The sequence below is a fragment of the Rhamphochromis longiceps genome, linkage group LG19 (assembly GCF_057381845.1).
Source record: "Rhamphochromis longiceps isolate RC_006_pf linkage group LG19, R_longiceps_female_GT1.1, whole genome shotgun sequence".
Classification (NCBI taxonomy): Eukaryota; Metazoa; Chordata; class Actinopteri; order Cichliformes; family Cichlidae; genus Rhamphochromis; species Rhamphochromis longiceps.
Window position 1 is genome coordinate 16,099,929 of NC_140575.1, and position 23,548 is coordinate 16,123,476.

The window sequence follows — 23,548 nt, forward strand, 5'->3', positions numbered from 1 at the left end:
CACTACTACTGAAATTTTACCTCTCACACACACTACTGAAACGCTCTCACACACACTACTGAAACGCTCTCACACACACTACTGAAATGCTCTCACACACACTACTGAAATTTTACCTCTCACACACACTACTGAAACGCTCTCACACACACTACTGAAACGCTCTCACACACTACTGAAATGCTCTCACACACACTACTGAAATGCTCTCACACACACTACTGAAACGCTCTCACACACTACTGAAACGCTCTCACACACACTACTGAAATGCTCTCACACACACTACTACTGAAATTTTACCTCTCACACACACTACTGAAACGCTCTCACACACACTACTGAAACGCTCTCACACACACTACTGAAACGCTCTCACACACACTACTGAAACGCTCTCACACACACTACTGAAACGCTCTCACACACACTACTGAAACGCTCTCACACACACTACTGAAACGCTCTCACACACACTACTGAAATTTTACCTCTCACACACACTACTGAAACGCTCTCACACACACTACTGAAACACTCTCACACACACTACTGAATCGCTCTCACACACACTACTGAAACGCTCTCACACACACTACTGAAACGCTCTCACACACACTACTGAAACGCTCTCACACACACTACTGAAACGCTCTCACACACACTACTGAAACACTCTCACACACACTACTGAATCGCTCTCACACACACTACTGAAACGCTCTCACACACACTACTGAAACGCTCTCACACACACTAATGAAAACCAAGAGGATTTCAATTGAACAGGAAGGCATTTTAGCTGCACAGGAAGGTGAGGAAAAACAAATAACACATTAATGCACAGCTAACACCGCGGTGACGTCTACAACAGTCTGTTAGAGGTATAATTGAAAAATATTTTGCCTTCATCAGTGACTATCCAAACATTGTTGTAGGGTAGCAGCCTATTGCAACAAGTCGGGGCATCCTGGCTATGCTAGCTGCCCGTATAATCTGGAAAGACTGTGTCTGACAGTACCTCATCTACAATGAAATTACATCAGATCCTTGTCATTTTTTACATACTTTCTTTGTTTTTTGAGGTGAGAACCAATGAAGAAGATGTTGAAAGATTTTTTACTTGTGCTCTGCAATGTATTGGGGCGCTCCAAAATGAAAATTCGGACAATATCAGACAAGAGCGGCTTTATAGAGAGCTAGATGATCATACACGAACTCTATCAGAATTTCTTGCTGCTGTATCTCGATATGATCCCAATAATAGGGTTGCCACCAACCTACTACAATCCTTGTATAGATGCTTTTGCAGCTTGCTACATGAATATGATGCTAGACAGAGATCTGCTTATGTGACCCACAGATTGTTACCCCCAACCACCTTGAGTGGTCATCCAGGTCGGCCACGATACACTATATCTGCTGAACAGATTTCTCACTTTGTTTCCATTGGTATGACATGGCAGAGAATTGCATCATGCTTTGGAATAAGTCGAAGAACCCTGTACAGACACAGACAAACTTTGGGAGTTGAGCCATTAAGCTATGTGGATATTTCAAATCAAGAACTGAATGGCCTTGTGACGGATATCCTACAGAACACTCCAAATGCAGGGGAAGTATACATTCTTGGAAGTCTGAGATCTCGTGGCTTAAGAGTTCAACGTTGGAGGGTCAGACAAAGTCTACAGGAAGTGGATCCTATTGGACGTGCATTTAGACGTCGTCATGCGATAAGGCGAAGGATCTATAGTGTTCAGGCCCCCAACCACTTATGGTAAGTTCACTGGTTTGAAACAAATGATCAGGCCTTGTGTTTAAAAGTATTAACACAATACATCAAAATTAATGGTCCTTCATTCAAAACATTACTGAAGTTAATCTATATGATCAGCATAAGATAATAATAATAAAAAAATAACAATAACCAAAAAAACTGAAATTGATATAAGTATGTTAAATATTTGGGGGATTCATAGTACATCAATTTAGATGTTGTCTAATGTATATACTGTTGAGTTGTTTAATCCTTTATTTTACATCACAATTTTAATCTCTAACATCAATTGTGCCAGGTAAACGTAGTGTGGAAAAAGACATTTTATGCCACTGTGTGTATGTGTGTGCACGTGTGTGTGTGTGAGAGAGACAGAGGTGTGCTGTTGTTGAAGTAAATGTACAAAATGAAACCTCTAGTTTTTGTTTAAGTACAGGGTCAGGAATTCACTACTAAATAATATGAACAAACATGTGGAACTGTAGTAATGCTTTCTGATCTCTCAACAGGCATTTTGACGGCAACCACAAATTGATTAGATGGCGCTTGGTCCTGCATGGCTGTGTTGATGGCTTCAGCCGAACTATCATATACTTACGTTGCTTATCCAATAACAGAGCCTCAAGTGTCTTGTCATTATTTTTGGAAGGAATACAAAACTTTGGTTTGCCCTTAAGGGTCAGGTGTGATCATGGTATGGAAAATATACAGGTTGCTCGTTTTATGTTACAGAGAAGAGGAGTAGGCAGTGTTATTACAGGTGTTTCAGTACATAACCAAAGAATTGAAAGACTGTGGGCAGAACTCAGAGTTGTATCAAGACACTTTATAAATATCTTTAACTTTATGGAAGAACAGGGTATGTTGGATTCACTGAATGAGCTACATCTTTTTTGTCTGCATTATGTTTATTTGCCAAGGATTGAAAGAGCATTAACAGAATTTGTCAATCAGTGGAACAACCATGGTCTCTCTACACAAGGAGGACAGACCCCTCTTCAGCTGTGGCATACAGGTGTCACAAACAATGTGGGAATCCTGTCGTTTATAAATGACATTTTTCATGTTGATAACTATTATGGCGTTGATGAAGAAGGGCCATTACCAGAACTTCAAACAAACAATAATGTCAATATTCCAGCTATTGACAGCAACATAAATGAGACTGCAATGAACATAATTCAACAAGTGAATCCATTAGAAAATGATGGAAATCATGGAATAGATGTGTTTTCTTCACTTTTACACCTTCTACATTAAATAAAATATTTTGCAAAAAATAAAAAAAGATATATAAAAAAAACATTTCAGAAAACATATGTGATCGAAACTAACATATTGAAACCATTTTCTTTAAAATGATAAAATGACAGCTCTGTTGTCAAACAGAAACTGACACAGGCAGAAGAATAAACAGACACAAATACAACCAAATCAAAAACCGATGGACATACACATGAAATGAGTAAAGTGACACAAATTTTGTATATTCAAACTCAACAATCTAAATTAACTTCTGACGTGCTGTTAAACAATTGGTATCTACCTGTATGAATCCTGAAGAACAATCACTTCTTGTCAAATTGATGTCTTAAAACATCAATTTGACTGAAGCAGGTAAATTTGGAAATATTAAAACCTTAACAAGTTAATACTCAATACTCACTTTGAATCAAAAGAGAGACCAATACAAAAGAGAAACACGCAAACTCCTCCAGCATAATGTGTTCATACCCTGCCAAAGCCGTAAGTGTTACCTAATGCAAAATCAAACTTCTCCTTGAACAGCTGGTATGAAACATGCAGTGGCAGCCTAATGCAGTTAACACACGTGTTGGCAAGAGGGAAAATTGGTGTAGAAGAGAAGTCATCGTCTCCTCTATGAATGAACTCAATCGAGGGTGCTGGGGAAAAGCCAATAGGTGGCACCGCAGTTGCTCCAGTTGCAAAGGCCAATATCTTCTGTAATTTGGAAGGTCCTTCTTCTTCTGCATAAAACAGAGAAGGAAAAAAGTGTTAAAAGGTTATTTCATTTGGCCAACATAAATTGTCAGTGAGTACAAATCTAAAGCAAGAATCTTAATGACTGTTATTGCAATGACTATAGAGCATGCTTTTCATCTTTCAATAGTCTCAAAGAACTATGTAAAAATGTTACTACAACCAAGAGGGTAATGTGGTGTTATTGTTATATGAGTATGTTATTTAAAATAAAGATTTCAGAAATGCTAACCTATAAATCGTTACATCTATTTATTGTGCACTAAAGTGACAATTACCTTCTGCATCTTGGAGATAGTCTCTCCAGAAGGTAACAACTGTCTCCTCAGCAGCTCTTCTGTTGCTTCCTTCTGGAGATAGATGAATGTTGAAAAGATCATCCACCTGGTCAGCAGTCAGCATATGTGGCTCATAGCAGAACAGAGGGCGAAAACTGTCTGGATGCCTCCTCATTTTCTCGAGAACCCCAAGAGTTTTCAGACCTTCACAAAATCTGGATAAACAGCACAAAGAAATTTTATTCAATAATTCTGCAATTTCATGCTTCTAAGTTAATTGTATATTATCAATTTGGCACAATCAGTTATACTAGGTTATTAACTGGCCATTTTGATTAATAGGTAAGATTTTTATCACATTTTAATTAATCTGAAAAACACAGAAAACCAAAATACCTTTGAAATGGACCTTGAACCCTGTGGATGACCTGAAACATGACAATATCATGTACCAGCAGATCCCTGTCTCTTAGTGAACGCATAGGCCTCAGGCATCCTGCATTGGCCAAGTAATCAAGCAGAGGTTCTTTTGACTTTTCAAGGTCCTCAAGGGTTGTACTTTGAGATATCTAGCATCACAAAGAGCAGAGGAAGGGCTTGTTATGGAAGTTACTCAGTAGTCTTATAACCTATTAGAAGGAACCCAGCCACCAGTGGTCTACACAATCACAATATGCCCGCGCGTACATTGGAAGTCAAATGACTACACATATTTTTTTAATATGTTTACAATGTGCTTAAAAAATGATAAAATATACTCTTTCGTCTACCCTTATCTACTGAATCTTAGTTTAATATAGCAGCAAAATATAAAAACTTGGCATTCAGCAATGGCCAGACTGATCCGGATAAACATTCCCTACAAAAGAAAACTGGAACACAAACTATTTTCAATTCACTATAAGATTTATAAAATAAACATATAGAGACCTTTCGGACTTTTTCAAAGAGTTCCAGGTCAGCTATGTCTTCCAGGGCTGGATTTGCTGAATTTCCAACCAGAAGGGAAAATACTGTTGGTGACAGAAAGTTAGGTGGTGGACCACCATGTACCAAGCTCACTGCAATGGCTCTCCCAGAGATGTAGTACCAGTCCCCTCTGAGAGCTGCAAAGCAACAGAATAAAAGGAAAAGCAAAATTGTCAGTAATGTTGCCTGTAAAAATAAATATCAGTTAAACAGTTCCCACTATTAATCTTAGAAAAATAGGTAATTACCAGTACTGTCAAGAGCCAAGTTCTTGCAGTTTTCTTTCCCCTCAAACATGGCTGACCTGGCAATGGTGTCCATCAATAGTCTCAAGAATTCCCTCCTTGGCCCACCTAAATCAACCCCTTCCTCATTTTTCCCCATATCATCTGAGAATTTCACACAGATCATCAAGTTGGGATCATAAGATAGCCTTTGAAAACCACGCAAGGCTCCCTCCCACACAGCAGAGCGATTTATATTAAATTTGCACTGCTGTTTTGTGCTAATTTTGCTTGATAGTTCCAGCAGTATCTCTTGAACAGGGACTTTTTCTGCACTAAAAAAAGAAAATAAAACAGAAAATAAAATATATCAGCCATGTAGTCATGTTACAGAATTTGAGAATATGTGTCACACTGATCATAGAGAGTTAAAGCTTTAAAGGTTTATATTGATTTGACAATTCTGGAAAGCCCAAATTATGTCTCAAACTCAAATTCTGTATGTTTGTTACTCACATCTGATTCTCCAAGCTCGCAATTATAGCTTGATTTAAATCCTCATCATCTGAAGAATTGCCAGAAAGCGATGCCACGAGAGTTAAATATGAAGAATAATCTTCATCATTAACGCTCATGGCAGGGATGTCTTCACTTCTTGCATTGAAATCTCTGCTGTGACTGCTTGTGCTAGGTTTGTCATCACTTCTTGCCATGTAGCCTTCATCACAAATGCTGTTCCCATCACTTCCTTGCTTTGCTCGTTGCCTTTTACCAACACTCCTTCGAATACAGTTGGTCCCAGTATCATCTTCTTCATCACTGCTAGTGCCAGGGTTATCACCTTTAACATGACTTCTTAACCTTGTAGTGACTTGGCTGCTCATGTCTTGTTGGATTTTTGAACTATCAACTTCAAAACAATCATTGTCACTGTCCTTATCAGTTGCACAACTGCTTAATGCTGATTTGGAGCTGATGTGGGAAGGATCTTTGTCTTCATCTGATTCACTCTTCAACAGAAAAAGACCAAAAACATATATCAAAAGCAAGTAATTATAGCTTATCTTAAAAAGATTAAAATAAGAAATATCCATATTGATTGCTCCCAAACACTTGTTTTAAATAAATATATTCTATTTTGTTAGAAGCCCAATTGTTGACATGTTTTTTCCCAAATCATGATTACTTTTCATTCTTTTAGTAACTTACTAAAAGTGTCCTTGATGGCCTTACATAGAGGGCTTTGGTTTTAAAAACCTTTAGGATCAGCATCCCATTCAGCTCCTGACCAACTTGGAGCTTTGGAGACACCAGCTTATTGCCACAAGCCATTAGAAACTCGAGGCTACAAAAAATAAATAGGGACAACAGCAATTGCTAATTAGTTAAATATTTTAAGTATTAGTTAAATATTTTATTATATATTGTTCTGTTTGTGTGTATGCTTTTATGACTTAAATTCTACTGGTATAGTCATATGTTTTTATAATGATGAATGATATTTTAAACTTCTTTACTTTGGTATATTATCTTTAAGTACAAGTCATTACATGAATACACACAGTAACAATAAACAATAGTATTTTACCTGACATCCTCTGGAAGGCGTTCACCAAAGCTTTCCTTGAGGTGTTTCACGACAGTTTGGTTGTCCCAGGTCTTCTGGAATTCAAAAGCACTGAGGATGTGCCCATGTTTGTGTAACCATAATTTCGAACCTTGTTTGCACACTACTCCCCATGATGGAGTTGGAAGTAGTATAACATCTTTGTTGAAATGGTCATGCTGCTGGGCCATAGCTCTGAAATATAAATATTAGATACCATAAACAACAGCAAGTGATAACTAATAATACTGAGATGCAGACAGCAGAACACTATCCAAACCCCTACACAGAATGCTTTCATAGACAAAATTGTTGTAGTTAGGCAAACATAAGGGTTAATTTTATATACTTTTTTTTATACTTTTCCGAGAATACGTGCTTCTTTTGTGGTTCGGACTCCTTCTGACATTTCTTTGGAGGTGGAGGAAAACCAAAGTAATTGCTTAAAGGAGCTTCTTCGACATCTTTAAGAGTTCTAAACAAATGTCTGTCCTCCTCCAGAAAATCCTATGTACGCAAACACGCGTTGCAACTTCTTATCTTGTGCGTGTCTTTTGTTTTGACAGCGAATGCGCACCTGCGGACCACTTATGTGCAGCCCTGGTTATTTAGCTCGTCATTGCAGCCACAGAAATTATTTTGTCCATGAAACCATAAAGCTGCACTTTCTTTTTGCCTTATAGTCTGATTTGTCATAACTTTTCCGTTTTGTGGTAAGCTTTTCTTTGGCTGTCACTTCTTCACCCTGACCTGTCTTATTTGGCTCAGCAGAACTAAAATATAAATCCTGCTGCTTTTACACACACACACACACACACACACACACACACACACACACACACACACACACACACACACACACACACATAACGCTCAGCGATTCTCTGCGCGATCAACCTCTCACATGTTTAAGCTGCGGGAGATTTCACTTGTCATGTTTGCATAGTAAGCTAACGATTGATAAGACGATATCAGAGGAATTGGTGCGCAAATTATCATCACTCACCAGTCAGTGCTGTCGCTCTCTATACACAGTTGCATAACACATAATTGCAAAGTGAAAGCAAAAAACAAGCGCAAATTCAAACGCGATTTCAATATGTCACATATTGACAGTGGCTCATCGATGCCAATGACATAATTACCCAGCTACATTTCCGAAAGAATGCAAAAGCATAGACATATATTTTTCCTTCCTACGATAGCCCGACGGGAAGGGCAGAGATAGATTTTGGTAGCCTGGAAAAATCGCTAGCCCCAGGACGTCGGGCTAGCGATTTTGCGAGCCCTGCAGTATATTATTAAATATCAGACTATTACATATGGCCCCATTTCAGGCAAGTGAATACAAACTCATTAAACTTTGTAACTACCTTTTTCTTCTGGTGCCTGATGTCCAGCTGCCGAAGCATTGCCGAGTTTGATAACGTGGTACAGGTGCACATTCTCTCCTGACTGTAGATGTCGCTGGCATGGGCAAGCTGCTACATTGACGTGAGGGAAAGAGGGATGTTAAGTGACTATCCAGTCCGTCCACACTGGTACTTGCAACAGGTTGCTGCCCCACGACTGTGGCATTTGACAAAGTTCTGATGGTCTCTGCTGAGGATAATATACTGTTGAGTAATGCGGCTGCTTCACTTAGGCTACTAGCAGGTTGCTGAGTAGACATCTGTGTAGTGGTTTGAAGTGTACCACTTTTTCCTTCACTTTCCTGGTCTGGACACAACTTCCTGTTCATCTAAAACGCCTTCCTGTTTAACTGAAACGCCTTCCTGTTCAACTGAAACGCCTTCCTGTTCAACTGAAATGCCTTGGATTTTCAGTAGTGTGTGTGAGAGCGTTTCAGTAGTGTGTGTGAGAGCATTTCAGTAGTGTGTGTGAGAGCATTTCAGTAGTGTGTGAGAGCATTTCAGTAGTGTGTGTGAGAGCGTTTCAGTAGTGTGTGTGAGAGCGTTTCAGTAGTGTGTGTGAGAGCGTTTTAGTAGTGTGTGAGAGAGCTAAAATTTCAGTAGTGTGTGTGAGAGCGTTTCAGTAGTGTGTGTGAGAGGTAAAATTTCAGTAGTGTGTGTGAGAGCGTTTCAGTAGTGTGTGTGAGAGCGTTTCAGTAGTGTGTGTGAGAGCGTTTCAGTAGTGTGTGTGAGAGCGTTTCAGTAGTGTGTGTGAGAGCGTTTCAGTAGTGTGTGAGAGAGCATTTCAGTAGTGTGTGTGAGAGCGTTTCAGTAGTGTGTGTGAGAGGTAAAATTTCACTAGTGTGTGTGAGAGCATTTCAGTTGTGTGTGTGAGAGCGTTTTAGTAGTGTGTGTGAGAGCTAAAATTTCAGTAGTGTGTGTGAGAGCGTTTCAGTAGTGTGTGTGAGAGCGTTTCAGTAGTGTGTGTGAGAGCGTTTCAGTAGTGTGTGTGAGAGGTAAAATTTCAGTAGTGTGTGTGAGAGCGTTTCAGTAGTGTGTGTGAGAGCGTTTCAGTAGTGTGTGTGAGAGCTAAAATTTCACTAGTGTGTGTGAGAGCATTTCAGTTGTGTGTGTGAGAGCGTTTCAGTAGTGTGTGAGAGAGCATTTCAGTAGTGTGTGTGAGAGCTAAAATTTCAGTAGTGTGTGTGAGAGCGTTTCAGTAGTGTGTGTGAGAGCGTTTCAGTAGTGTGTGTGAGAGCTAAAATTTCACTAGTGTGTGTGAGAGCATTTCAGTTGTGTGTGTGAGAGCGTTTCAGTAGTGTGTGTGAGAGCGTTTCAGTAGTGTGTGTGAGAGCGTTTCAGTAGTGTGTGTGAGAGCGTTTTAGTAGTGTGTGTGAGAGCTAAAATTTCAGTAGTGTGTGTGAGAGCGTTTCAGTAGTGTGTGTGAGAGCGTTTCAGTAGTGTGTGTGAGAGCGTTTCAGTAGTGTGTGTGAGAGGTAAAATTTCAGTAGTGTGTGTGAGAGCGTTTCAGTAGTGTGTGTGAGAGCGTTTCAGTAGTGTGTGTGAGAGCTAAAATTTCACTAGTGTGTGTGAGAGCATTTCAGTTGTGTGTGTGAGAGCGTTTCAGTAGTGTGTGAGAGAGCATTTCAGTAGTGTGTGTGAGAGCTAAAATTTCAGTAGTGTGTGTGAGAGCGTTTCAGTAGTGTGTGTGAGAGCGTTTCAGTAGTGTGTGTGAGAGCTAAAATTTCACTAGTGTGTGTGAGAGCATTTCAGTTGTGTGTGTGAGAGCGTTTCAGTAGTGTGTGTGAGAGCGTTTCAGTAGTGTGTGAGAGAGCATTTCAGTAGTGTGTGTGAGAGCTAAAATTTCAGTAGTGTGTGTGAGAGCATTTCAGTAGTGTGTGTGAGAGCATTTCAGTAGTGTGTGTGAGAGCGTTTCAGTAGTGTGTGTGAGAGCTAAAATTTCACTAGTGTGTGTGAGAGCATTTCAGTAGTGTGTGTGAGAGCGTTTCAGTAGTGTGTGTGAGAGCGTTTCAGTAGTGTGTGTGAGAGCATTTCAGTAGTGTGTGTGAGAGCGTTTCAGTAGTGTGTGTGAGAGCATTTCAGTAGTGTGTGTGAGAGCATTTCAGTAGTGTGTGTGAGAGCATTTCAGTAGTGTGTGTGAGAGCGTTTCAGTAGTGTGTGTGAGAGCTAAAATTTCACTAGTGTGTGTGAGAGCATTTCAGTTGTGTGTGTGAGAGCGTTTTAGTAATAATGTCCCTTACGGCACCTCATAGTACTGAGCATCTACCATAGAAATGGTTTTAATTAGTTCCTCTTGCCTAATTCAATTCATTTTGTTTTTTCTAAACAAATATGAGATGATTTCTCCCCTGATTACAGCCTTTAGTGTCTCCCACAAGAGAGAAGGTGAAACATTATCTTAAAAATTAGAAAGTCATCTATTTTTTTTTTCTTATACATCATTTCACAGAAACCCTCCTCTGCCAGGAGACTCCCGTCTAATTTCCAGGGCGGGCGTTCTGATTGGTAGAGAAGAAAGGCGAGGTCTGAAAGCACAGGGGCATGATCTGACTCTTCAATGGTTAAATATTCAGTATTCTTGACTAAGGGGAGAACATTCTGATCAATGAAGAAATAGTCTATTCTACTATATGAATGATGTACATTAGAGAAAAAAGAAAATGACTTACTTTGTGAAAATAAAAATCGCCAGGGGTCAACACATCCTGTTTGGGCCATAAAAAACAGATAATATCTTGGCTTTTTTGGAGAGATTTGTAGGTTTAGAGCTGGAACGGTCAAGTGTTACGTTCATCACACAGTTCAAGTCTCCACCAAAAATCAGCTGTTTTGAGCTCATATCTGGAATTAATGATATTATTTTGCCAATAAACTTATCATCATCCCAGTTCGGGGCATAAATATTTATCAGAACCACAGGCTTATGGTACAGGAGCCCTGAGACCATCACAAAACACCCATGCGGGTCTGAGATAACAGTAGAAGCATTAAATTGAGTTCTTTTATGGATTAACATGGCTGTTCCACATGTTTTTGAGTTAAGGCTCAAGTGGAAGATACAGTAGGTTTTCACTCTCCTCTCATGTGCTCAGATTAAAGTCAATACCACAGAGATTAGAAATATTTACAGAATTAGCATTTATAGCACTAAAGTCTGACTGTTCATCACTGCCTTTATATTTTATTTTAGCTGTGTGTCTCTCTTTGTTCTACAATCTTGTTGGTGTCTTCTGCTTTGGATTGTCGTCTGATTTGTTCAAAACAGTGAAGATGGAAATGAGCAAATTACAAAGCTTAAAAACAAAGCCAAGATGTAATGGCATCAACTTGTCAGTCAACCCAGACAGACCTTAATGTTAAGCATGGATTAACCATTTTGTAACAAGATACTAATTTCTGTCCATCTTAACTCTGAGGTTGGTGCTAATACATTTGTGCTCATGAGCTGCTTCGGCTGGGTGGCCAAACTTTCTGGCCTTTAGTGTTTGTGTGTGATTAAAAACATTATATTTGACCACATTGTTTTAGATTCGAAATTTAATTAAAAATAGACCCATAATTTGTTATCATGAACAGTGGATCGATGAAGTGTCACATCTCTCAAACTTGATGTGAAAAGTGGAATCCAAGACACCTTGAGGTCCTCAGCACCCAGTGACGCCAATACAACAGATCAGAACGGATGTTAAAGTGAGATTTTGTTTGGATAAGACTGCTGCAGTGGAAACAAATAAAGGACTTTGACTTTACAATGAGAATGGAGACAGGTTCTGTGTTTATCTATGTCTATTGCCTCAGCTCCTCTCTCATCATGTTTTCCCTCATATAGCAATGTGGATTATCTTTTTTAAATATATGATTGAACTTGACAATATGGTTACTCAAACATAGAAGAGGAGTTAAAGATGTACACTGGTCTATTGTCTGAACAGGAAGTGAAAATTCAACTGGTGTATGCAAAGGTACAACATTTCTTTACCGGCCCCTCTTCAATTTTGTTTTACTGAAAGCATCTGCCAGCATTGCTGCCATTTCCTTCTAGACCTTCTTTAGGGAGGTTTCAATTCTCCGACTGGGAGTGGAAAGTATTCTGACAAGAGCAAAGTGAAATATTACTTTAAACTTTAAAGAAAGAAAAAGTGACAAGCAAAAGTAGCACTGGGCCACTGCGTATACTGATATCTATATGAAAAGCAATGGAAATAAAGAGTTCCCACATGTCTCAGCTAAAATCAGACACAAGTTGGTGAGGAGCTGCAAAAGAAAATGACTATTTATTCACTTAATGTGAAAAAAAAAAACAACCCAAAAGTGGAGAAGCACTTAAACACACAAAGAAGGTCAGTATAGCAGCTAATCTGAAAAAAAAAAAAAAACTCTCGTCCTTTTCCTCAAAAACGTAGGCATTTAAAAATTAATCATCCTATTAACATTAACCACAAATGCTTTTTTGCTTGCTGATCGGTAGCAGTGCCCTAAGAGGCAAGTCTGTCACACTGGAGGATGGTGTCTATCTTTGAAACATAGCTATAGGTTAAGCTATTTGATAAGGTATTTGATGTGTTGTTTAAACAAACACAGGCCATATCAGAGCAAAGCTGTAATAATGGTGCAACATGACTACACACAAAGAACTTTGATAATTTCACCATGTTCTTCTCTACTACACCTGCTCGCCTAGAGTCAGTAGAATAGCGAATACGAGCTGTTTAGGTGCCTCGTGTGTGTGTGTGTGTGTGTGTGTGTGTGTGTGTGTGTGTGTGTGTGTGTGTGTGTGTGTGTGTGTAGGGGATTGGGGGGGTACAGTTCCCCCTGGTGCACTCAGAGGCTGGTAATTGGAGAGATACAAGCAAGATTGCTGACACATGACTTGTTCTAGCTGGGAGGCCTGAATCCTGCCTTTCTTCCATTCCTTCATTCCATTTATGTCCACTGGGCAGAGGAGCAGAGACCAGAGAACAAAGGCTGTTAAATCACATAGCCCCAATTTTAGCTGCTCCCACTTAACCAGCCTTGGATTAAATTGGCTTTCAGTTCTCTTTGCACTGAAAGCTGGCTGAACCCACAATTCACATAATGATGGGGCCTTTATCCTTAGTCTTTTGGTATAACTTTAGATTACAGTCTGCATCTATACAGTGCAATATTTTGTCCACCAGTACGTTTACAGTAAGTGGACACTGGTAGACTTTAAGTTGTGTTATAAGGATAACAGTTCGTGGCCTTTGAGCAGACGTCTCATGTAGGTAATTTATGAAAACTCAGTAACCAATCTACTAATTTTATTCCCCATCACTAGGGGGAACATAACAGCATTTTTGACAGTTACAGGGCACAATGTAACCCCCTCAAAATAAAATAATGTCGGCATCTGAAAAATGCTATCAGCTGCCCTTTACCCCACCTGCAAATTTCATCACTGCTCACTTACCCATGGCCTTGTGTGTGTTGAGTTTTTAAGCAAATTATGCATAACAGGCTCTTTCAGAGGAGCAGGCTATATCACAATGCTCTATTGTATAGATACTAGTGAGTACAGTTACACTTTCCCTTTATTTCCAACATCTGCTCCTTAATACTCTGAGCATTTTCAGCAGTGCTAATATTTAACTGTTCCATATGTTTGCCGAATAACTATAAATATCCAACTGTTGCCTGTTTACATACCCCACTGTTGCAGAGTTTGCTGGTTTGCATTTGGAGTCATTCTGGCAGCGTTTCTTGGCACCAGACAAATGTTAAGTTCAATGTGCAATTTCTTTTAGCTGTTTTTCCTCTCTGCCAACTCCTGGGGGAAAGTTGCTGCTAAATGCTCAAACTTGTTTACCAGCATGTTGAGGCTGAAAACAGCGCTGTGCAAAACACACCAAAACAGTAAATTAGTGAGCTGGAAAGTAAACTGACCCTGAATTGGATAAGCAGTTAAGTGGATTGGATGGATTTATTTTTCCATGCACTATTATCTCAAACAGAAATTGGTGGTTATAAATGGCTATCCAATACAAAGTGTGGTAAATTCAATGAGTCTTTACAATTCGCCATAAAGAACCTTAAGTGAAGTGAAATGCATTTTCATTTATGAGACAACACAGAGCAGCGAAGCTTTTCTGGGTTTCAGAAGCTTAGACAATCATTTCATGGCAGAAAGTTTAAGGTGGAAGAGAGTTACAGATATTCTCTCTGTCACCGTCTCCGAATGAGTCACCATCCAGGCTGCAACATGCAGCAGATGATATCCCACGCGTCCTGCCAGGAAACTCATTACAATGAGTTAAATGCATGTCTTCGCCTCCTCTCAGCTTCCACCCCTGCAGTACTTGACTCAGCCCCTGTCCCCCTCTTCTCTGCCCACCTTTTATATCTCTTTCCTGTTGTCTTCATTCATATTGTGATTTAATCTACTTTTTTGATCTTCTAGTCTGTTTCTTTCTGTCTGTTGCCATTTCATTTTGCATAGCTCATTTTCTCATTCACTGGAGTGGAAATGCATAAAAAAAACCTCACAAATGCTCCAAATTCTGACAAATATTCAGTGTCTCAGTTTGCAATTTTTCTATTGTCCTTCAGCATTTCTACCCTCATTCTTTCACTCTTGTCTTGCTTCTCGTGCCCTCTCACAAACCCTTTTGTCTACCGCCGTCTGTGAGTCATTATATTTGTCTGCAAAGGCACTTCTCTGAGTCCTGTTATGCATTTTTCTTGCAGGAAGACAAAAGGCCAACAGCACCACTGACTCCCCATAGGCCTGTACATCCAAGTGTCTGTTCCTCCACTTACTGAGAAATAGTAACGACATATTAATAAAATCAATAACTACTGAATTCAGTTTGTTTTATATTGCACCAATTCACAACAGTTGACTGCATGCTAAAGATCCTAAAACTTTGGAATAGTATTGACTGACACATTAATTGTTTCAGTTGGCCTCAAGTGATTCAAACAATTAAAAAAAAACATTGTGTCAAACTATCAAACCACTGCATGAAGTCATGAGAAAACATGAGATTTAACATTCTGACAAAATGTCATACATAAATATTCAAGTGAAAAATTCTTGAAAAGTTGAAAAGTTTCTTTGATTTCTCTAAGTTTTGCAGGAAACTTTGAGTAATCAAATGCATCCCAATAGGGATCATTCTTTTCTCTGGACCTAATCCTAGAAATGACATTTAAAAAAAAATTATTCTGGTTGAATTGCACTCATGAGCAGTGCTAGAAATACTGTGACCTGAAAAAGAGCTCAAAAAACCAATAAAGATGAGACTAATGACTGGGTCAATGGTGGACTGATACTTCATGAATATTACAAATAATAAGGCATGCTGTCAATCTATGTCCAGTGTCTGACTACTATGGAGTCCAGGCAGCTTACTGATATACATACAAGGACTTTGGTGTCAGGGTCATTTTACACAGGATTTATATTGACAGCACAGTTGGCCTTACTCCCATATTGTCACATATAAGTGCTTGTCAGGAACTGCTTGGCATCGCATTTAAACACACTGAGAAAGTGTCATTTTTCAGTTTGTAAAGTTAAAGTGAAGGACCGTAAATGTAATCCCTTTTGCTAAATTTAACCAAGTAGCTTTTGGTGTCTATTCCTAGCCAGTGTGTGAAAACTCAAGTACAAAAATTAAGATTAAATTAATTAGCAAGTGAAATCAAACATTTTAGAGGTTCATGAGGGAGCTGGACCCTATACCAGCAAGAGTAGCTTTCTTCTACTAAAGTGTACTTGCTCCATTAGATCTGAATATATTTAATCACACTTATTTTATGCATTTATGCGCATTCATTAAAATGGCAGTCCAAGGTCTGCTTGTATACGTAGTAACAATCATGCTAAATTATGACTAATTCATTATTAAAATATTTTAAAGACACAAGAAAAAACTGTAAATCAAATGTCTTTAAATGTAAATATGAACTCAGGGTGTACTATGCTTAACAAAAATGAGTAGCATGACATAAAAGATTTCAGTGTTTTCCCCCAAATGCACCCTCATTCACCTCTAAGTTAACTCGTGGGATCAAGGGTGACAATTAAACAAATAAATGGACTATTTCCTTTGCTTCTTAATTATTTTAAAGCCAACGGAGAATCTTTGTTTAAATGATAGGTATTTCTCTTTACTACAACCTAAATAAAGACAACTAAAATGCAAGGTTCTAGGAGGAAACAGCTTTTTAATACTTAAGAAAAGCAGCAGACATCCAATATTGATGATTAGGGTTATGACTTGTGTAATGAAATACAGATTTTTGCTTAAAAATACATGCACAGTTTGTTCATGTGGGAGTAGGACAGTGATTAACAAAACTATGTTTTCAGTCAAGTTTGAACTTTATGTTCAGAGTGACCATGTAACTATTAAGATAAAAGGCTGAAACTTTTATCTTAGGTCAGCATAAAGATGAGCTGATGATACTTGAGAAAACAGTGAGTGCGGTCACCATGACATGCTGAGAAAATGAAGAGGCAGACAATATTGCCTGCTACCTAAATTATCTCCAACTTTTACTTTTATTACTAACCATTTTTAATTGATGTAGAAAAAAAATCTTTGAAAAAGTATTTAGTTTCTCTCCTTGTAAAGTACACAGCCAACAATCTGACAGCAAGTATTAGTCACACACGGCACTTGGTGATGCAAGATTAGTCATCTCGTCTTGAAGGCTCATCCTCATTCATTGTCACACACATAAATGCACGCAGCACGCCACTGCATGCGACCAAATGTACTTTTCGTTTTATTTCACATCAACAAAGAGAAAAGAAAATGCAGAGAACTGCTGTCCCACTATAACGTCATATGACAATTTAAAAAAAAAAAAACTGTGTGGAAGGAACACAGTTTTTCATCCTCACATTATCCACTTAGCTCCAGTGACTGCTTTGGTCTGACTTCAGTGCAACATGGACCTCAATGGCTGCAGTCCTATTGTTAGAGAAAATCCATCAATGTTGTCTCCTCCCCCCCACCGTCATTCAATCCTTTTTATTTAGACAGTCATGGAACTCCTGAGTTTTTTGTCAACATATACTAGATGAATATTTAGTCCTATCAAAGCACATGGCCATGCCACGGCTGACCTGCAAAGTTATTATCTAATCTCAGGCCTTTGGTAAAAGACATCTGGCTCATGATCAGCTCATGACCCAGCTGTTTATGTTCTTCAAAGTTTGCCTTAGTCTTTAATATACTCGATACTAAAATCATTGGCAAAACGATGCTTTTAACCACTTATGTCATCATATCCTGACCTCCAGAGCACTGCAGGATGTTTAAAGACACTGTTTGGGGGTAATAGTACATCCGATCTCAGTGAGTATTGGCGATTCCCTGCCAGAAAACTGTAGACTGGCCTTCAGTGTTAGAAGTGGGCAGTTGCCCTTAGTGGATTCAAGTTCAACTATCCTGAGGTGAAAATGGAAAATAGGATTAACTTGTGAACTGATGTGGTATCAGCAGTGAAGAAGACAATATTTTCAATATTTTTGAAATACACTATTGAACAAAAAAGCAAAGATTGAGGGCATATTTCTCAATTTACATTGTATCTATGATTAAAAACTTTGTATAATGAGCTTGTCGAAAATGTTGGGTGCCTTTTGCTTAAACCCAAGGTCCACTCACTGGATTTTTCACTCAAGCTAACGAGAGTACATTGTTTTGTCAAGCAAAGTTTTCTGTATTTGTTGTGAATGACAGCCCTTAGAGCACAGGAGTGTTGTCATCCAACTAGCTTTCAACTCCTCAAAAGACATGTAACAACTGTGGGGAGCGCTTCACTGTGAAACAGCAAGGACTCTGGGAAAAAAAAAAAGAGAAATATGACTGAACAGAAGAGACAACACCTGTTATCCCTGAACAATAAACTATACCTGTCACAGCAGCTGGGGGAAGAGGTCAAAGTGTCAGGAAAACCTGCATGTGGCCTGAGGTACAAAAGAGTTTTTGTAGTTTGTGTGACTGCCATTATTTCGATACACAAAATAAAGGCATACACAACAACATCTTTCATTTATAGCTGAAATAGTTAAAATTCGAGCATGTTACAGTATGACATGCTAAAAGGGCTTAGCAAATGAAGATCCCCATACAGTCATTGCATGGTCTCACATCCGGACCCCTGCTGTTTTCCTGTCACTGTCTGCCTCTTCTTTGTTTCCACTTGTCAGCTCTCAGGAGGAATCAGAGGGAAAGAGATTCAGGATGAAGGAGACAAGTGAAACTGAGTGCATTCTGTCCAAACTAAAGATATCTCTGAATCAGTCTCCTCCTCCCTTTCACTGTCACTGTCACTTTCAATCTCTGTCCCTTCTACTTTGTCTCCCTTTGTGTCATACACTACCTAAAGTTTAGTTCAAGAAAAAGTTTTGTTGGAAACAAAAGTCAGACGATGCCTTTTGGTTAAAACTTTACACCAAAGACATGATTCTTTGACATGATTGATTTTTTCTGAGCAAGTACCTAATGTGATGTTATATACGTACACATATATAATAAAGTATATTTTAAAAAATTAATTTGGGATTAAAGCTGCTATTAGGTACAATGGTACAAAACTGCTCTGTGAACCTAAAGCATTTCAATTATTTTCTCACCATTTTTCTATGCTTCAATTAAAGAGACCTGCTTGATTCTATCAAAGTCTTTAAAGATATACAAAAGAAAATTACATGCCTTTCTCTTGCTTTTAACTCTGCATGCAAGACAAACAGTCTTCACAAACTCATTAGTGAAATCAACAGGCTGATAAAATGCCTGGAGACCCAACAGCTATAAAGCTGAGTCCATACAAAGGGAAGCAAAGAATCGTACTCATAACTGTGATGTGAGGCCAATATGCTTTTGATCTCCATGTGATGCTTTATTGTTCCTTTACTAACTGCAGGGAGAACTAGGGCACTGTCCATCATTTTAAATGTGTAATATTCTGATTGTAGTACTAAAATAGGACTTTTTTAAGTCTAATTAATGGTCTTGGTAATTTACTGCAAAATGATGAATGGGGACAAGTGTGAAGAGTTATCCAGTGTGGTTCTTAGACAGTCCTGATTCACTATGCTGTGTAAATCTTTGAACAAATTGTTATCAAGCAACAGCCTTGTTGAACTGAATGACTGAAAAGTACAAGTTATGTGACTTCAAAAGTATTTTCACACTGCAGCATCTAAAGGTCAAAAAAATGTAAACGTGTGAGACACTCTGCTATGCTCTTCGTGTGATGGAAACAGATTGTGATCTGTGGAAATGAGAGCTTTATTTTCTAAGAGTTTTTTAGTGTCTTAAAAGGCAAAGATAAGAAGGAATATTAAGCAGAAATAAATACCAGGAAAAAGAAGAAGAAAAAGTTTGTTGAGTACAAACTTATTTTCAATTCTTAACATGAATTAAAGAAAAGTAAATCCAACTGTATTCGCTTGCTTCTGGGGTTAAATTGAAGTATAAAGGACATGAAGTGTCCTTTATACACTCCATGAATGGCAGGCATGGAAAGTCGCAATTCTGACACAAAACCTGGATCACATCAAGTTTGAGTGCATCTTAATTACGTGTGGTTAAAAACATATTTATTTTTCTATGAAACAAGTAACTTATTGCCATTTCCTTTTTGTTTTACTGTGGAGCTCACTTGACTTCCACTCTTTTGTTTCACTCCTGGATGACATTGCTGAATGCACGCCTAATTCCTTTTGAGGCTTATTAGCAGGCATTTGACACCAAATTATTGAACTGCATGCGGTATCTGAGCTCAGCTCTTCGTCATTATGAGTTTTATGAAAGAGTGATTTCATTTTATTTTTTTGGACTTTATATTCCGATGCCCCTTACCTTGGGAGAAAGAGACTATGATTTGGAAAGATGTTGAAGAGAGTGTTGTTTGGCAGTAAAGATTGAGAGTTGTATTTTGGGAATGGACAAAAAAGCCAGCTGGAGACCACCTTGCCTTACCCTTTCCTGGAAACTCATAATCATCCCAGTTTCATCTGTTATTCAATAAACTGCCTAAACTTTTATTCCTGCATCTGCGCTTGTGTCCAGGAACCTCTATAGTGCATAGCATTGACACCTGAATCAGCAAACACTAACACAAAATCTACACATTAGGTGAGGTCTGACGTCACACTGAGGCCTTGCACTAAGTAGAAATCCACCTTTAGTCTTTAGTCAACAGAATAAACTGCTCAGAGATCAGGGGTAATCCTGATCAAGCTGTGTCTCAGTGGTTCACTTCTCACAAGGGTACCTTTCAGTTCCTTTCTAGTGGGATTACTTGACCATGAGCATCAACTGGAAGGAGATGAAAAGTTAAACCATTTACCAGTTGGCTGAATTATAATTCACAGCTACAAAATTTAAGTCTATTTGTAATTCATTTATTCAGATTTTTTTTTTTAACTTTATGCAGTGTTATACATGTAATATTGCACAGTACACTCACCAAAACACAGCCAAAAGACATGGAGGGTACTTCTAGTCAGCAGCTAGAGGCAACTATCTGTGGTTGGGACAGGCATGAATCGGAGGGGTACTGGGGACCTGCAGTGACAATTTGATCTGCTGTTCGAGCTCTGTTACAAAAGCAGTTAAAGTATGTGCTATAACATCTTACTGCTAAATCTTACTGGACACTCTTCTTTGGTGGTTCCAAGATGTTTTGGCTCTGCTAAGACTACATGAACAAGTAGAGTTTAGCTGTAGTATCTGAGCTTTCCAGTGTATGTTTTAGTTCAGCAAAAATCCAAAATGTAGAGTTTAAAATATGTTTGAATTTCAGCTGCACCTGTCTCTGTGGTCCCCCTCCTGTAAGTAGCTAGATAGTTATCATCAGGGATAAAAAGAAAGACAAATACAACTCAACTGTTTCTGTCTCTGGTGTCCTGATAATGGGCTGCTCTAGATACAGACTGACAGAGCAGCTATCCCCTGAAACTAGCTGGCCCTGTATCAGTGAAGAGCATCACATACAGTATAACTGGGTGGTTAATAGCTGTCACAAAGCTCTTCACAGACTTATATAAATCTGCAGGGATTCTTTTTCAAACACAACTCTTGCACTATATACCAAACTGTTCAGCACGATTGAATGGGGATATGGCAAACAACACATTTCATTTACTTTTTTTCCACATTGAATTGTAGCCCAGAAGCAGCAAAGGTTCTTCAACAGAAAACACCTTACATCTACAGACCTAAAAATGAAGATGCATTGAATATAGTGTTGCTATCTATCTATACAAAAACGATAAACACCCAAACTGGGTGAGTGACTCCAAGCAGATCCTAATAATGACATCTGAGATCTCTGTCCAAAAGAGTCCACTCATAGGAACAATATATAGCAGGTACTGTGTAGGACTGTGAGAAAGTGGTTAGCCTTGAACTTATTTACCACATGTCCCTTAAACATATTAATCATTTACCCCATGTTATTTTACAAACAAGCTGTGTTTGATTATGTTGCTTTGGTCACACTCACCTTTGTTTGTCCCTCTGTTCAGGTCCTATATCCAAAACAGGTGTGTGGGAGGGGCCGACCCAGCACTTCCTGTTTATATAGGGTCATGATGTCACTGGGTACAACCAAATGAAGAGTTTCCTTTTGAATAGCATTGTTTATTTTCTTTAAAGTAACCTTTTTGAGTTGTATTGTATGTATTGTTTAACTTTTTAAACCATTGAGCTGTGCAAATGAGTTTGACAATTGGATGAATAATCTTATTCCTTTTTCTTTGTGTAGATTGTATTGTTTGATCTAACCTATTTCTTAATGGTAGAGACTGATGAAGTTCAAGTGTGTGTAAAATTCTGTATAAAACAAGTGAGATTTTTGACAACAGGGGTTGTTTCAGATTAGTGGTCTCAAACTCCAGCCGGTGTCGTGAAACTTTTCCAAGTGTCCCTGTTGCAACACAGCTGAATACAATTAGTAGGTCATTAGCAAGACTATAGAACTTGAATGCATGCTGAGATGGCAATTCAGCCGTCTGATTCATGTTACAGCAGCTCAGAACATGGTGCAATAAAAGTACTTTTAGAAGTAAACTTTTCCAAACATGCTTGCTCTTTCTCTTTTTTCCCCTCAAGTCCAACCTGAGGAAACTTATTGCAATAAATACTTGTGACATAATATGAAAAACAAATCTTCAAGGTTTTAATAGCTTAGTAAACTTACCTGTTAATTTGTGCATATATTGAACCGTATTTTTAAAAGCAGAACTGAAACATAAGTACAACAAAGGTGACTCACATAATATGTGGTAAGTAGCAGGTAGCAATTCAAAGAAATAACTACAGATTAAACCTAGTATTTAGTTATAAATACATCAGTTGAGACAGCCACTTCAAAACATACTTCATGCAGAATTAACATGAAAGCGTGAAGTGAAGAATAAAATATTCAGCATGCTCCTCAATGATTGAACATAAGAATTTGCAGGAGATTCAGTTTCCCTCGACATCAAATTAATCCAGTGGAAGCTGTCTGCACGTCCATGGAGACTGCGCAAACATGAAGAGCTAGTAGCTAATTTGGAATAATTTTAATGAGACAATATGCTAAAACAAATAGGCTGTTGGATTATAACTAAGTACAGGCATTATATTTCTTCCTTTTTTAAAAACTCCTGAGGCCCTTTCTACCCTCATTACTTTACTTTCAAGACTTCAGATTGGTTCCAAAGTGGGACTAAGTTAAGTATATCACTTGATCGATTGTCATGAAAAGCTCAGAAAAGAAGGTAAAGCATCTTCCCAAAATTCAAGAAAAATGTTCCCGACAGGATTGAACTTACAAAAGCACCAGTGAGTTCATATAAAACAGGTAATTGTGGCTGTAAATATTTTTAAGAGGATATGGAAAATTATCCAAATGTGCTACAGACTGGGGCAATGTTAAAATAACCTTCCCCTTACTTCTGAAATAACTTCAGTCCATAATCACGTCAGCTTTTATTGACAAACTCATACACATAAAGAAACACACACACAGAACATTCAGGAGAGTCCAGAGGAAGGGTTTTGATTTTCTAATTTAATCGGTTTACATGCACATTAACAGTGTTGGGTAAGTTACTTTGAAATAGTAACTTATTTACATTACTAGTTACTTCTCTCAAAAGTAACTCAGTTACTTCAAGTTACTCGTTACTTTCAAAGTAACTAGTTACTAGGGAAAGTAACTTTGGTTTTACTCAGAATTCTCTTGTTAATGTGTTTCTTCCATAACTTTGCCAGTCTTCTAGCTTGCTTACTTGCCATAAGTGCACT

The 23,548-nt window shown here is 38.4% G+C and overlaps 2 protein-coding genes across 4 annotated transcripts in view; one reads left to right on the forward strand and one right to left on the reverse strand.

Annotated features, from left to right (window-relative positions):
* The first annotated feature begins 787 nt into the window (after nucleotides 1-787).
* LOC146646450 (uncharacterized) overlaps nucleotides 788-23,548 on the forward strand; it is a 240,629-nt gene continuing 217,868 nt past the window's right edge. Inside the window, exons 1-2 of one of the 2 annotated variants that reach the window (XM_085391741.1) lie at nucleotides 788-1,777; nucleotides 2,287-3,170. In XM_085391741.1, coding sequence (XP_085247867.1) covers nucleotides 1,032-1,777; nucleotides 2,287-3,037 — 1,497 coding nt within the window. In that variant the 5' untranslated portion in view covers nucleotides 788-1,031 and the 3' untranslated portion in view covers nucleotides 3,038-3,170. Of the gene's footprint in view, nucleotides 1,778-2,286; nucleotides 3,171-23,548 lie in introns of those variants that run through there. The other variant, XR_014908819.1, reaches the window with a different exon arrangement.
* LOC146646451 (G2/M phase-specific E3 ubiquitin-protein ligase-like) lies at nucleotides 3,364-8,596 on the reverse strand. Of its 2 annotated transcripts, none has more exons than XM_085391739.1 (9): nucleotides 8,229-8,596; nucleotides 6,838-7,050; nucleotides 6,459-6,594; nucleotides 5,766-6,259; nucleotides 5,274-5,584; nucleotides 4,987-5,162; nucleotides 4,453-4,625; nucleotides 4,057-4,271; nucleotides 3,364-3,765 (listed from the first exon to the last, which is right to left on the reverse strand). In XM_085391739.1, the coding sequence occupies exons 1-9, from the start codon at nucleotides 8,594-8,596 to the stop codon at nucleotides 3,506-3,508; spliced, it is 2,346 nt and encodes a 781-aa protein (XP_085247865.1). In that variant the 3' UTR covers nucleotides 3,364-3,505. The 2 variants fall into 2 exon arrangements, with proteins under 2 accessions (XP_085247865.1, XP_085247866.1); XM_085391740.1 differs by having other exon boundaries at nucleotides 6,483-6,594; nucleotides 8,229-8,282.